This window comes from Miscanthus floridulus, chromosome 9, assembly GCF_019320115.1.
Source record: "Miscanthus floridulus cultivar M001 chromosome 9, ASM1932011v1, whole genome shotgun sequence".
NCBI lineage: Eukaryota > Viridiplantae > Streptophyta > Magnoliopsida > Poales > Poaceae > Miscanthus > Miscanthus floridulus.
Window position 1 is genome coordinate 1054951 of NC_089588.1, and position 16267 is coordinate 1071217.

General features: G+C 47.7%; 1 protein-coding gene and 2 pseudogenes across 1 annotated transcript; all 3 read left to right on the top strand.

The window, feature by feature from the left end:
* The first annotated feature begins 4346 nt into the window (after positions 1–4346).
* Positions 4347–5270, top strand: LOC136484042 (probable CCR4-associated factor 1 homolog 11). The gene has a single exon (XM_066481211.1). The coding sequence runs from the start codon at positions 4347–4349 to the stop codon at positions 5268–5270; it is 924 nt and encodes a 307-aa protein (XP_066337308.1).
* A 5372-nt stretch (positions 5271–10642) lies between these two features.
* LOC136484047 (uncharacterized) lies at positions 10643–11947 on the top strand (annotated as a pseudogene).
* Positions 11948–12094: 147 nt separating this feature from the next.
* LOC136484048 (uncharacterized) lies at positions 12095–13282 on the top strand (annotated as a pseudogene).
* Positions 13283–16267: the final 2985 nt, after the last annotated feature.

Below are 16267 nucleotides of genomic sequence, written 5' to 3' on the forward strand. Positions count from 1 at the left end.
GATTGTAGAATTCATAGGATGTTGGTGGCTTCTCCCAACCATGCCTGAATTCCACTGGGAGCAACCCTGGTTTGACAATACACTGGAAAATTACAGTCAATTGCTCATCCAAACAGGCAGTTTCAAATCTAAAGGATATCGGGAGTTTGAATTCCACAATTTCTAAATAGATAAACCAAGTTAGAACCTCGTCTGGAAGCCCCTTGTAGAAACCTCTGAAAAATTGACTGGTGCACCAATTGATTGAGATAACCGATGCAGCCTCGCCAAAAGATAGACATTAGCGAAACTTATCCTCTTCATCTAGATCCTCTTCTTAGGCTTCTAAGTAATTCAGAGAAGCGAAGTTTAGAGTTCACTGTGACCTTCTGCATATGTAGGTTCATCCACAACTACAAAAGCCACCATGGTCCGCTGATTGTACCAATTGGCTCATTCATCATCAGCTTTGAAGATACTTGATGCTGCCAAATACCAGTAATTGGCATTTGGGTTGCACAAAGATCCATAGAAGAGATACTTCTCTAACCACATGTTCAAGAAGGTTGCATGTTCTTTAGGATCAGCACTCCTGTTCTGAGTCTGCTTATGCACAGCAATGTAGCCTCCCCACCCACCAGACCTGACACTCCAAACTTTATGTTATGGAATTCCATCAAGGTCATAGGGTTGGAGGGGCCTGTAATCCTAAGGCCAGTTAACATGTGGATATCGGCCAAGGTGACTGTCATTGGCCTATGACCAAATATGAAGGCACTGAAAGCATTGGACCAGAAGTATGAAGCTGATTTCAACATAGGTTCATTCTTCTTTATGTTAGACAGAGAAAGAGCTATGCACTGGTCCAAATCATAATACACCCATTTGGTCTGATGGGTTTTGGCTACTCTAAGGTACCAATCTCTCCACCCATTTAACGGGAGTGGCTACGCCCTGAAAGTCTTATTCCATACTGAAGGGATCATGGTAGATTGCTTGAATGGAAGCCTGCCTATTTCTAAATTAATAAGCTCAGTCGGATCTGGATCGCCCATCGGGCCGAAGAAGTAAGCATTCTCGACGTCTGTTGGGATCAAGATTTCGTTCTTAAGATTCTAGATAAAAAAGAGTGGATATGTGAGACAAAGGACAGATAAAAAGCGAAGAACCGGCAAGCAAGGTCTCTAGGTCATACCTCTAGGACAAAGTCGATGGTGGCCATCTGAGGATTCACCATTGGATCAGATCTAGATCTATCAAGCAAGACCTTTATGCTGCGATTCTTCGATTAGGTTACTATTTCCAAGGGATGCGCAATAAGCAACTGGGCTCTTCAATTTGTTCAGAGCATTGTTGAGCCTACTAGGGTTTGGCGCTTGGAAGGATTGCGACGGCCAGCAAGCGGAGTGAAAAGAGGAATGTAGCTAGAAAGACCAAGCGAAGGAGGAAGGGGCAATTTTGAGAATATAATGTAAGCTCTTGCCTGGAGATAGTGACCAAAGCGGGGGTTTCAGCGTGAATGCACAACACATGCAACGGTCATGAAAGTAATTTTGGGACAAATCTTTTTATCCCAAAATTGGGCGGCATATGTTGACACCAAAATTTGGTTCAAGGTGAGAAGCTCCTGAAAACGAGAAACTACCAAGGAGAAGGCCGAGATCTTCAATCAAATCGGCTAACCAGATTGCCAGATCAGCTAGCAAGATGATGTCATCAAGGGAATGAGCCCTATCGGCAGAAGCAGCAAGACATAAAGCAAGTAGACACATCGGACTCCACAGAAGAGAAAGGTTGGAGCCCAAGTTATCTTAAATTAGGAAGTTTTTGTCTTCTTTATCAAGTTTCGTAGGCAATCTTGTTCGACCAGGACTTGTAGTCTAGCCTTGGGTATAAATATTAAACACCGGCTATTGTAATGGATATCTCTCATCGATCAACCAAATCAAGTACCTTTACTTTTCGGCTCAGGCCACCCCTTAGGAGTAGAAGTAGAGTATATTTCGACGAGTTCTTTGGGCAAGCAGGGCTACATCGGATGACCTAACCTCTGGCTTGTTTGTGAGTATCCATCACGACTTATATAGTTACTTGCAAGGCTGCAACAGACGACTGATCTCTTACGAGTCGCAGTATAAATTAGTTATCAATCTATATTGTTATTTGTAAGGCTGCAACATATGACCGATATCACCAATTGCCCGATCTAGATTGGTCTTATCTATTTTGATCCATCGTCTGCTGATTATTATCACAGTTGAATTCAATTCTTGATGTTAGATCCTGTTTTGATGACTAATATATCTCGATCCTTATCGTACATGGTGGGTGTTTGAAGTCATGTTCTATTAAGAGATAGATTCATTGATCGTCAATATCCGGTATGATTCCGCAATCAATGTTGCATTAGCCGACTCGATCGGTTGATAGCGTGTTAGACTGGACACTGTCGATTAATAGATCTATCTATTAAGAAGAGCATGACGTCAGCCACCCGCTATGTCTCCATTGGCTATTTAGCCGATGGCTTAAGCTTCCACGCGCATAACATACTTTCATTATTCCTTTGCGAAATAAGTAGATATATCGACTGTTGGTCTCTGATCTAGGGTCCTACTATCAATGTTGCATCAGACGACTTGACCTGTTGATGGTACAATAGATTAAGTCTAGTTGCTTGTAGATTTATTTGTATCCTATGGATGAGTGATTGTATGTCGACCTGATCATTGGAATTGGCTATTTTAGACGATAGCCCGCTTTGTTGAGGATGTACTATCTTTTTATATGCTTTTACTTGTTTTTGTCTGGTTAAAAGCTAGTATGTCTCTCACACGTATGCTTACACATCTACCGTTACATCTTTCACTTGTTTTCATGATCATCGGCTAAGTTAGATTCATGCAACTGAGTAAATAATATTGTCGATATACTTGTTTTTGCTTGCATTACCTCATGAACATGCTGGATATCGACTCTTTAGTCGATAGCCTTATCGTGCTGGCCACTTGGCCATATATTCGGAACTGTCTGGACAAACACTGACATGTTCCACCTTAAATTACTGATTAAGTTTCTCGCCTTGTCAATTGCAGGGTCAAATTGACTGGTACGCCCTCGATCACGACCATCCGGTCTGGCGTCCTTCCTAAGTTCGGAGAGAGCTCGGGATCTGCTCCGCGCGGTTTCTCTCTGCTTGCTTCGTGTGTACCTATCACTTTCTGGCATCGACAGGGGTTGAGTGCCCTTTCTTATCCAACTCCAACGTGTTTAGAAGGGGCTGACGGGAGGTAGGCCAGCCATGCGGTGGGGACAGCGGGAGGGTGGCTTTAGGGTTCCGTAGGCGGTGGAAGCAGCTGGGCCAGGTCTAGGCGGGGGCACCAATGGCCATGGTGGCGGCAGGAGGGAGGGATTGAGCAAAAGGACCAGGAGGCCGTCGTGGGCATGGTAGGGTCTTGCCAAAGCTCCACGGCCGCGGAGCTACGGCGGGTCGATGGGTGTTGGGCGGCGGCGGCAGCGCATTGGGGAGGAGGAAGAAAAACAGTGAAAAAGATCGAGTGCCCCCCACCGGTAAAACACTCGAGTGTTGTATAGACCCCTCCTATTCTAAACATCGGATAGTCCGCAGCACACGATCGGATTCGGATTATGTATATCCACATGGATATTAAAAGTTCTTCTCCATATTTTTAAAATTCAGATTCGGATCAGATTGGAGCGAAGAATTTTCTGCACCACTCTCACCCCTAGACCTATGCTATATATTCTTAGTATATGGTAATGTCAAGGGAATTCGAAGGCAAGCAAAGTGACCTATACCGTTTGGGTTTGTACAAGGATTACAACAGAGATACATATATGTTAAACTTGATCCGTTGGATTGGGATTTTTTGGTCAACAGAGAAATAGGCAGTCCCGTATTTGTATTTTCAATTTAAATGACAATTTCAAATTCTACAAATAACTTATATATATTAACTTTCTTGCAAAAAAAAACTAAACATTTTTATTGGTAGTACTTTTGTGTTGCTCAATGTGGCAGTGTGGGTGAGGGCAATAGGAAAAACTGTGACGCATTGCGTATGAATCCTGAGTAGATTTATGGAAATTGCGGCCTTATTCCCAGCGGTCTGCGGATTCAGCAAATCTTCTTTTTAGTTCCTATATATATGCATCGTGAATATATATTGTTGGAAAATAGGTAAAACCTTCTATTTTGCGGTATGTGTCGGACTCTCCCTTCGTCGAAACGCAGGGCGTGGACTCATTTGATCTCAAAAGCACAACGACACGAAGCAACTTTTCCTGATATCCTAACGGCCGCCGAACTCGATCGATCAATCTGCCGCTCCTCCGACGGCCAGACCATGTCCCGACCCTCGGCGCATCAGCAGCATCAGTGGCAGCGGCGGCGGCAGCACGGCGAAGTGTTCGTCCGGCTGGTTACCGCCGCGAACCTCGTCCAGGAGCTGTCCACGATCCGCGCCCTCCTGGAGACGTACCCGTACGTGACCGTGCACGCGGAGCACCACGGCGGCGGCGGCGGCGACGAGGAGGGCAACAACCTGCCGCCCGGCGTGCGCATCGACGACCTCCCCGCGGCGTCCCGGTACGGGCTGGCCAAGGTGGACGTGGACTCCTCGGTCCCGTACTCCCAGCTCGGCATCACGCTGTGCGACGCCAACGGGAGGCTCCCCGTGCTGCCCGCCACGCCCTGGCCCCCGGGCGCCGCCGCCGCCGGACAGTCCGTGTGGCAGGTCGGGCTGCACGACCGCGACTACTCCGTCTCCGGCTCCGGCTCCGTCTCCGGCGGTGGCGTGAGCAGCCTGAGGATGAGGGCGTTCGCGTACGCGCTGTTCGCCACGGGCGTGGTGTCCGCGGAGACCCGGCGGAGCACCGCCGTCACGTGGGTCGCGTACGGCGGGCTCTACCACCTCGGGTTCCTCCTCAAGGTGCTCACTGGCGGCGCGCGGCTGCCGGACACGAAGGAGGAGTTCCTGGCGTCGCTGAGAGCCTACCTCGGCGACAGGGTGTTCGACGGGAGGTACGTGGCGGTGCGGCTGCCCGGGGAGGATGATGTGAGCTTGAAGGGCCCTCTCACGCACATGGCGGCGCTGCTTGGTGCGCCCGCGGCGACGGCGGCGAAGGAGCCGTGGCAGGCCGGGGAGCGGAGCCTTGTCGCGTGCCAGGTGTTCATGCGCCTCAAAGGGCTCTTCTTCGCATGGGACGACACCATAGACATGCATGCTGGCTGCATCCACGGCCTGCACTCACCGACGTCGTCGAGCTGATTGTGTTGTACGTACATATTCTTTTCATTTACGACAAGATCATGTTGTACAATAGGATTTGACAATTGTACTTTGTATCTAACTATATACAGGACACTATTTTTATAAAAAATTAGAACGGATGATGTGCAACTGATTTTGTCAAATGCTGTAGTGGGTTGCCATGCCTCACCGTATGGGCATATGAGAATCAATATACACCCATAAATATGCCCGTGCGCGGCTACGGGTGTGTGATTCACTGCTACAAAAAAAAGATTTACTGTGACCTTTTCAAAACACCCTCCGAGGCGGGCAGCACTTTCAACCGCTTCGGTTAATGCCTGGATTAACCGTGGCGGTCATTTTTTATTAACCGAGACGGGCAATGTAAAATAACCGCATCGGTTAATGCCTATTAATCGAGGTGGACATTATAACGCAACCACCTCGGTAAATTATTAACTGAGACGGTTATTTTATAAGGCCCGCCTCCTAAAATCTAGCCCAGCCCGCTACAATTTCTCACCCCAATACCAGAGACGAGGCCCGATATGAGCGAGCAGTATATAAACATAAGTTAGGGTTTCATAGCTAACCGGCCCCCTCACTCTCTCCCTCCCCAGCCGCCTCACTCCCCAGCCCAACCCCCAGCCCAACATCCCTCCCCCTCCCCCTCCCCCTCCCCCTCCCCCTCCCCAGCGAAGTCGTGCGGCGCCTCCCCTCCCCCCCCCGGCGGCCTCTCCTCCCCAACCCTCCCTCTCTCCTCCACTCTCCCCCGCAAGCGCAGGCCTAGCTCCCGGCGGCGGCGCTTGGTGGCCGCATGGTGCCCTTGAGAGCGGTTGCTCTCCCGGCCGCGCGCGGGTCGCCCCAGCCCCTCCCTGCAGCGCGGAGCAGCAGCGGCGGCATGGATCCGGCCTCCTCCCCTCCCTCCATGGCTCCAGCGGCGGGTGACGTCGCGGATCCGGTGGGATGGAGCCACCACGACGCAGATCGAGCAAAGACGTGGCCTACGGCGGCGGATCCGGCGGGTTGGAGCCCGGCGGCTGTGGATCCGTCCTCCTCCCCTCCCTCCATGGCTCCGTCGGCGGGTGGCGTCGCGGATCTAGCGGGATGGAGCCACCACGGCGCGCATCCGGCGGAGACGTAGCCTACAGTGGCAGATCCGGCCTCCTCCCCTCCCTCCATGGCTCCACTGGCAGCGGAGAAGCACCACCAGCGAGCAGCGGCGGCGGCTGCCCGTGGATGGGCTCGGTGGGCTTATCCACGGGTTTTCTTTTTCTTTTTTATTTTTTCTGTGTGATTAACCGAGGCGGGCATTAAACGGCCTTGGAAAAGGGCCTATTAACGGTGACCTTTGGTCCGGTAAATCGATTTTGCCTGCCTCGCAAAAGTTTTGTGTAGTAGCGATTAATTTTAAAATTCATTATTTTTAATGTCCCTCCTTCATTCACTACGGGAGAAGCAAAATTTGTCGAGTGCCGCATGCTTTGCCGAGTGCCGAAAATAGGGCACTCGGCATAGCCACTCTTTGCCGAGTGTTGCACTCGGCAAATAATTGCACTCGGCAAAGAGTGGCTTTGCCGAGTGCCGCAGCGTGCCCGGCGCTCGGCAAAGCACGCCACTCGGCAAAGGCACTCTTTGCCGAGCGCAACACTCGGCAAAGAGCGCACTCGGCAAAATGCCCGTCAGTTGCCCACCTACCCCGCCCATGCCGTTACCATCTTTAAAAAAAATGTTTACCGAGCGCTTAACCTGACACTCGGCGAAGAGGCCCTTTGCCGAGTGCTGCGGCCTGGCACTCGGCAAAGGCCCTCTTTGCCGAGTGTCAGGCATGGCACTCGGCAAAGTATTTTTGTTTTTTTTAATTTTGATTTCAAATTTTTTTTGTAGACCTTATCTATTGTTTACAAGCACATGTTAAAATTTGGGACCTTTTTATAACTTTTTGCTATATTTCTTGAATTAATTTTGTTTACTTGCATTTTTTCCGAAAAAGTAAATTTGAACTGCAGGTGCATGAAATATTGAAATGTAGCCATTCAAAAAATGGTAGTCATGTTGTAGAGTATATTTTGAGGCTGTATGCAGGAACTCACCCAAAATTTTGAACGCCTTGTTCGCCAAACATGACGACCCGCTTGTGGTCGGAGTGTATTTAAATTATAGAAAATGCAAACGAAGTCTAAACTTCACGAAACTTGTCGAGGTGTCGTGCGATCGCATGTGGAGGCTATGATAAAAATTTGAGAAGGTTTCAAGCAAGTTGCAAAGTCAGATGCCTAAAACCCAGACATCTCCACATGCGATCACACGACATGTTGGAATCGGCACAGAAGTTCCTACATGAGAAGACAACGGTTTCTCAACTGGATGCCATGGGACGCCTACTGGGGTTGAAGTCCCAGCACAACATGACTTGAGCCTGCTTTGATGCTATGATGGCAATTATTGGGGATTTGCTTCCGGAGGGTCATCATCTGCCGAGCAGCTTGTACGAGTCAACGAGAGTCCTTCGGGCACTGAAGATGCCGTATGAGCAGATACATTGTTGTCCGAAGGGGTGCGTCCTATTTAGGAAAGATCACAAGGATGCAAAGTACTGTCCAAAGTGTAAATCCTCTAGGTATGTGGAGGTAGACAAAGGTGATGGCAAGAAGGAGCAGAATGAAAGGATCCCCATGAAAGTCCTACGATACCTTCCGATCATAACGAGGCTCCAACGGCTATTCATGTCCGAGGAGTCCGCGAAACAGATGACATGGCACAAGAATGGCGTTCGATACAATCCTGACAAGATGGTACATCCAGTAGATGGTGAAGCATGGAAAAGCTTTAATGGCAACCATCGTGGCAAAGATGAAGAGGCCCGTAATGTACGTATTGCACTGGCAACGGATGAGTTCAATCCTTATGGAATGATGTCGGCCCCATACACTTGTTGGCCCGTGTTTGCTATCCCCCTCAATCTCCCCCCTGGGGCCCTACTTCAACGGCAAAACATATTCTTGACGTTGATAATTCCTGGACACCCGGGAAACAAAATGGGTGTGTACATGGAGCCGGTTTATGATGAATTGATCAAGGTTTGGAATGAAGGCGTATGGACTTACGACCGAGCTACAAAGAAGAACTTCAAAATGTATGTTTGGTACTTGTACTCCATGCATGACTTCCTAGCGTATGGGATATTTTCCGGCTGGTGTGTCCACGAGAAGTTTCCATGCCCGGTATGCAAGGCAGCTCTATAGTTCATTTGGTTGAAGAAGGGTGGCAAGTTCTCGTCGTTCGACAGGCATCGGCAGTTCCTCCCTCTTGACCATCCATTCAGAGAAGACACCAAGAACTACACGAAAGGTGTCACGGTGACCGACCCTGCACCTCAGAAGATGACTGGTGGCCAGGTTCATGCTCAGATAGATGCTCTCGTGGTCTCGACACAGAAAGATAATCCAAAGAAGGGTAAAAGAAAGAAAGTTAATCCAAACAAAGATAATCCAAACAAAGATCGCTTTTGTGGGCTATGGTGTGGAAATTATGTGGACTCATAAGTCGGGATTGAAGAGGCTTCCCTATTTTGATGACCTTGTCCTTCCACATAACATAGATGTAATGCACACTGAGAAGAATGTCGCCGAAGCACTTTGGGCAACACTCATGGACATTCCTAACAAGACAAAGGACAACCCTAAGGCTAGAGTAGACATGGCAACACTATGCAACAGACCAAAGCTATAGATGCTGCCTCCAAGAGACGGCAAACCATGGAAAAGGCCTAAGGCCGATTACGTCTTGGAAAAGAAGCACAGGACGGAAGTGATACAACGGATGCAGACGTTAAGTTTCCCTGATGGGTTTGCAGCGAATCTAAGGAGGGGAGCGAACCCAGATACTGGCCGAGTGTTAGGGATGAAGAGTCATGACTTCCACATATGGATTGAGCGGCTTCTTCCGTCGATGGTTCGTGGCTACGTCCCTGAGCATGTCTAGAAGGTGCTGGCAGAGTTGAGCTTTTTCTTCTGCCAGCTTTGTGCCAAGGAGATCTCTCTGAAAAGTGGTTGAGGAGTTGGAAAAAACGGCACCCAAGTTGCTCTATGGGTTGGAGAAGATCTTTCCACCTGGCTTTTTCTTATCGATGCAGCATTTGATTTTGCACCTCCTAAACGAGGTCCGAATGGGGGGGCCCGTGTAGAACCGTTGGTGCTATCCAATCGAGAGATGTCTAAAGACTGTTCGCCAGAAATGTGGAAACAAAGGCAGGATTGAGGCTTCCATAGCAGAGGCATTCATTCATGAGGAGGTGTCAAATTTCACAACATTATACTATAGTGACAACCTTCCTAGCGTGCATAATCCACCCCCTCGTTACAACGAGGATGAAAATGAATCGACCCTCAGCCTATTCAAAGGGCAACGCGGGAGATCAAGTGGAGCATCCAAAAAGTTCTTGACCAATGAAGAGTGGTGCAAGATCATGCTCTATGTGTTGACGAACCTTGACAAAGTCGACAAGTATCAGAGGTAAATTCTCAACGAACTTGTTACATAGCCAGTCATCTTTTCTGCATCCAACAACCTTGTTGCTTGTCGGTGTAGGGAATTTTTTGACCAATACTAGCATCATCCAAGGCCACCTTCTGACCATGAACGAGAGACCCTTCTTGAACATGGTTCGCCTGATTTCATTACATGGTTCCAAAGAAAGGTACCTTTTGACCAACTTAGCTCGTTCCAAGTTTGGTGTTCCTAGTTACCTAATTTCATTTCTCTCCTGCTTTACCTTGCAGTGCCAAAGTGATTTGTCTATAAGTGCCGAATTACGACAAGTGGGCAAAGGCTTTGACTATAAGGTCTCGTCATTTAACGCTTATGACATGAATGGATATCGCTTTCACACAACAAGCTACGAGAAGAGTCAGCCCAATGCAAAGACCATGAATACCGGAGTATATACGCCCAGAGTAGTTACGCCCGGTGCTGAGCAGGAGGACTATTATGGCACAGTTGAAGAAATATACGAGCTCCAATACCATGGTGAAAAAGCACCTAGGCCAGTCATATTCAAATGCCAGTGGTTTAATCCTACGGTATCGAAAAAGTCCCCTAAACTTGGGATAGTCGAAACTAGACATGATTCCTTCTATCCAGGAGATGATGTCTATATTATGGCTCAACAAGCCAGGCAAGTTTATTATTGTCCATATGCTTGCAAAACCGACCCACGTCTTCAAGGTTGGTATATTGTGCACAAGGTATCACCACATGGTAAATTACCTCGCCCAAACGATGATGATTACAACTTGAACCCACCCACGCATGATGACGGGGAGTTCTATCAACAAGACGAGGGGCTACCAGGGATGCTTGAGATAGACTTAACATGAGAGATTGAAATGGAAGTAGATGAGGAATGGGTTGTTGACGAGGAAGCTGCAGATGAGGTGCATGATCCGAGAGACTTGAAAATGCTTGACGGACAACAACTAGGCAACGACAGCGATGAGGATGAGGCTGTTGCCGATTTGGAGGCTCTTGATAGTGATGACGATACCTATCGTTCAGATAATCTCAATCTTGAAGAATATTAGAAATACATGTAATACTATGTTATTTTATAATTACATTTTCTTTTTTTTGCATACCTTGCTAAGTACTTCTCGTTTATCTTGACTAATACTGGCTTATTCTTTTTAATTGCAGGTGATGGGGCCACTAGGAGGAGCTGTCACTCGACTTACATGAGATCGAGGGACATGCCACAAGCTAAGGAGACGGAGGCGGAGGCGGAGACGTCACAGAGGCAGAGGAGGCCGAGGGGCAGGCCCAGGCGGGAGCCGTCGACTGACCACGAGCGCGGCTCCTCATGCTCTTCTAGGGATGATGATGGCCCTCTGCCCACGGTGGGCGAGGAGGCGGCTCCACAGATGTACGACGAGGAGGTGGTTCCGCACACGTCCGAGGAGGGGGCAAGGGGTTCGACTTCCTCTGCAGCCTCCAAACCCTACTTGCGAGGTCCCAGCCAGCTCCCGAAGCGACCGATTCCTCCACACCGCCACCCACTGATTGCACCCAAGGGGGATAAGTAAGTAACTTCATATGTTCTTCATTTGATATGTTGAAAAATGATAATAAGAGCTAATAATAACTATTGTTAACCACTTGTGCAGGAACTGGATGCTTGTGGAGGAGGGGATCGAGGTTCGCAATGTCAATGGGATCCTGGGACTTCTGTGTAGGGAACACTTCCCTGGCCTGGTGTGGACGTCAGAGGATGAGGACCCAGTGGTACCCTCGTTCGACCAGTACGCCCTCGTTGTCACCGACACTGAGCATAGAAACTTAGCGGATCGGGTGATTCAGGAGTTGTGGGTAAGCCTTTCTCGCACTATGGTCCTCAATTCATTGAATTCAATGCACATTCTTTAAACAAAATAATGGATACCTCGTGTCTTTATGCAGGACTTCTTCAGATGTCAGCCGGGACAGGAGGATAGGGCGTATTAGGTGGCTTACGCTTCCTATAAAAGGCGTGTCTCGGACTTGTATTACGAGGCCCGCCTCCAGGCGCACAGAGACTACAATGCCACCTTCCGTAACAGAAGAATCAACAAGACACAGGCAAGAAGGGAGACAGAGGTTCTTACCAGGGAGCAGTACCTACAGGTAAATAGAAAACATCTCCTATTGATTTCTTCTGAGATTAACTATGCCTAATTTGATCTTATGATGGCTTGTAGGTGATTCCAAACTAGTGCGCCACCCACCCTGATTGCTGGGCTGCTATAGTGGATAAATGGTTGGACGCGGACTGGCAGAGGGCGCACCAAGAGAAAAGTGAGCACCGTATGATGATGCCAGGTGTACCCCACCATCAGGGCAGCACCAGCCTCAGCAAGTATGCGAAGACATATGTAAGTCTCCACCATTTGTCTTATTAGCCACGCTCAGTTTTGCATTATTTCTTACCACATGTTGTTGCCTTTCTCGCAGTCGGCGGTGCACGGTGGCCAGCCAATTGGCCAACTCACGGCGTATGCTCTGGCCCACATGGGCCCGGCAAAGTCCAACATTGAGTACAACCCGGTTGCGGGCCAAGAGGCGTACACCAACTCTAGCGTCCACACCCGCCTCACTTCTTACATAGAGGCGGCAAGGTCAGTCCATGGGCCCGACTACGATTCGAGGACCGAGGAGCGCCTTGATCCTGAGCTCGTGATGAGGGTGGGGGAAGGCAAGAAGCATGGGCGTTTCTGGATTGGCGATGACATCCTCGACACGGGATCTACTCCTCCTCTCCAGCGCCTCCGAGCAGCGAGCACGAGCTCTAGCGTGCCCATAAGGAAACGGCCGTCATTGGTGGCGGCACTCCAGGTAAGTATTCCAGTTTCATTCGTCGTTCTTTGTCATTTACATTCCTTAGCTATGCATTATTTAAACATTGGTGTCAAATGTTGTAGGCCGAGCTACAGCAACTTCGGTCCTAGCAGGAGGCCCAGCTGGCTAAGCGGGAGGCCGAGCGTCAGAGGCTACAAGCTTTGGAGGCCCAGCAAGCAGGTTTGCTCCAGTTCATGCAACAACTTGGGCTGCAACAAGGTTGGGAGATCCCAGGCAACCTGCTTGCACCACCACCACCACCACCACCACATCGTCCAGATTCTACTCCAGTGAGTATGAGTACGGATGCTTTACTTTCTATGCTCATGCTTAGTGTCAAACCTAGTGATGGCCTTCGTGCCGGATTTGTTGATGTGTGGGCCTTCGTGCCGGGTTTGTTGATGTGTCGGCCTTCGTGCTGAAAATGTGGTTGTCGGCCTTCGTGCCGATGTTTTTCTTGCAGGTTTTGGAAACCTCCCCGTGCAGGGGAGGTGCTGCCGAAATTTTCAACTTTTCTTTAAACTGCTTACATTTTTATCTTGTTACTCACGTGCAATCTCTTCTCTTTTGTGCAGCATCAATCGGGGGCGGCGTCGAACCATCTCGGAGTGTCGCCGACATCGCAAGTTGGGGCGTCGCAACCCTCACATTCGCCGTGAGCCGCTTCCGGAGTCGGTTTTATGTAGGCATGCCTTTATGTATTGAACTTGTGAACTTTGAACTTGTGGTTTGTAATATATTGTGGATTTCAGACATAATTGGTCGTTTGTGATATATATATGTGGTTTCTGATATATTGTGTTGACTTGTGGTTTCTAATATATATATGCACTATTGTTTACATGGAAAAGCAAAAAACGAAAATTTTTTTTTTGCTGTGGCTTTGCCGAGTGCAATGACCATTGCACTCGGCAAAGCTGGGAAAATAGCAACAACAATTTCCCAGATTTGCCGAGTGCAATGGCCATTGCACTCGGCAAAGAAAATTTAAAATAAAAAATAAAAAATGCTTTGCCAAGTGCATTGGCAGTGGCACTCAGCAAAGAAAATTAAAAAAAAAAATAAAAACAGGCTTTGCCGAGTGCCTCGGCGCTATGGCACTCGACAAAGAATTTTGAAAAAAAAAAGAAAATTCTTTGCCGAGTGTTGCACTCGGCAAAGAAATAAAAAAAAGACGGCATGAGCCTTCGGCCAACGGCCGTCAATCCTTTGCCGAGTGCCAGCTTGACACTCGGCAAAGCCTTTGCCGAGTGCTCGAGATTTGGCACTCGGCAAAGCAGGCTTTACCGTGAAAAAGATTCGACGGAGCCTCTTTGTCGAGTGTTGCACTCGGCAAAGGAATTGCCGAGTGCATGGGTGCCTTTGCCGAGTGCATGGGGCACTCTGGCAAAGCGTGTGGCTGTTGTAGTGATTGTTTAGAAACTAACTGTTTTGACTCTTGTTTTTTTATAAACTCCATTATCTCTTGCACTTCAATATATTTCTTTTGTAGAATCGCACAACTTGTACTTAGCTTTTCAATAAATATATGCAGTTATAATCAAGCACGTGAATTCATATCATGGTCGTGCTGAAATAATAGTATAGCGTCACGTGCTATGGCTTCACATGCATCGTCTTTGTTTGTTCCTCCGTGTGACAATCCACACAGCAATTTGGACCATATCTTCAGCTTGATTTGTAGATCGATAATGCTCCAGTTAAGACGTCTGGAACGGAAGAACGACTCACTCGCTCACTTGCGCACCCAGTCCCTCCATTCTTCCTTCCTTCCACGCTCGCGCCCCGCGCCTACCCGACATGTGGCCATGGCTGCACTACTACAGATTTGGACATCACTGCCGGCCTTATCAGTGCCGGATTTATGAGAACCGGCAATGATGTACCTTCACTGTCGGTTCTAAGCTTGAAAATGAGAAAATGAATCGGGCTGGGCAAAAACTGACAGTGAAGGACCACATCACTGCCGGTTTGTGGCTTGCACCGGCGGTGAGTTGGCGTCCACTTATCACTGCCGGTTATAGCCAAGAGCCGACAGTAATTTGGTGCTAACCGACGGAGATAAGCTGACAGAAGGTTGGTGCCGTCCCCACCTATATATAACCGCCGCTTTCACTGTCCCCAAGCCCGAGACACACCCGTGTTCATCCGTGTTCTTGCTTGGGGGAGCAAGTCAACACTCTCGGCCGCCGTATTCATCTTCAATCTTTAAAGGTTAGCAACTTCTCCTAATTTTTTGTTGCTAATAGTGTACTTCGTTTCATGCTTTAGTTGTAAGCATCGAAATATTCAAATATGAGGTTTTTTTAGATTAGGATTAATAATGGTGGATTTTATTTTTATTTATACATCATTTCTACATAACCTTTGTTAGTAACAAACTTATGTTTTCTACATCTTTGTTAGCAACATTATATTTTGATCTTTGTTAGCAACATTATTTTTATTTATAAATCATTTCTACGTGACCTTTGTTAAACATTTATTGTGTTCTAGAACTTTGTTAACAATATTATTTTTTTATGATTTATTGTCCCCATGTTTCTTTAATATATATTGTTGCCTGGTATATTTATATTGGGGTTCTATATTTATTGAGATGTTTTTTTAGCTTTTTTAGTTACGATGAATGGTGGTGGACTTCCTCAGACACAGGAACCTAGTTTCCACCCTGGCGATCTTCCATTCGCATCATCGCCAGTGTGGACCGTCCCGTGTTACCCAGACCCATCAATATATATATATATATATATATATATATATATATTCATTCATAATATGATTGTTGCATATGTCATAGACTATAAAACTGATCAAGTGGCTGGAAACAACATTATGGGTGCTCGGGGTGTGAGACATCTTCGAGAACACGACAAGTGAGGTCATGAATGATGAAGGAGACGAACTATGGAAGTGCAGTCTCGGCTTCGAGATCCCCATTAGGAACAATAATGAGGTACGTCAGGACATCACGCAGGTTGGACGATCCACGCCGACCAAGATAGGCGCGTAGATCGATGTCGTGCTGTTTTCTTTGCATGCAATTGAGCGAATTGGCTACCATATACCTGATTGGTCGACGTTGAAGATATAAGCTTTACAGCAGCACAGTCTGGACATGCCGTGAGTAAGCGAGAGGCATGCGACATTCAACTATATGAATGTGGTATATTGTGTATGATATGAGAGTAATGTTTATTTATTCTTATTATTATATGAGCGCTTCCTGATATTTTTGGTTTGTCCACTTGCAGGTTTTGTCCTATGATTTCACCTAAGCTATATGTGGCTTGCAGCCCATTCTCTCACAAGTTCTTAAGCATCTGGGGTACGCCTAGGACTTCGTGGAAGCGATGGGCCAGAGGACGACAACCGACATCTAGTATTGCGTGAGATTTAGGCAAAACCCGGCCATCGATAGTCCGTCAATAGGCTATATCTATGGGATGCCATGTCCTCAGTGTTGTGAGGCAATGGAGAGTGTTGTAGTGCGGGCCTTGCATTACATGGACAATTACCGTGGTTACACCATCAAAGACATACGCTGCTGGTAGTGGAGACGGACTAGGGTTACAACCGGTTTTTAGTATCCATGTTGGTTTATTCGTACTGCTATGTCTAATTAGGTTTATTCAAATAGATAT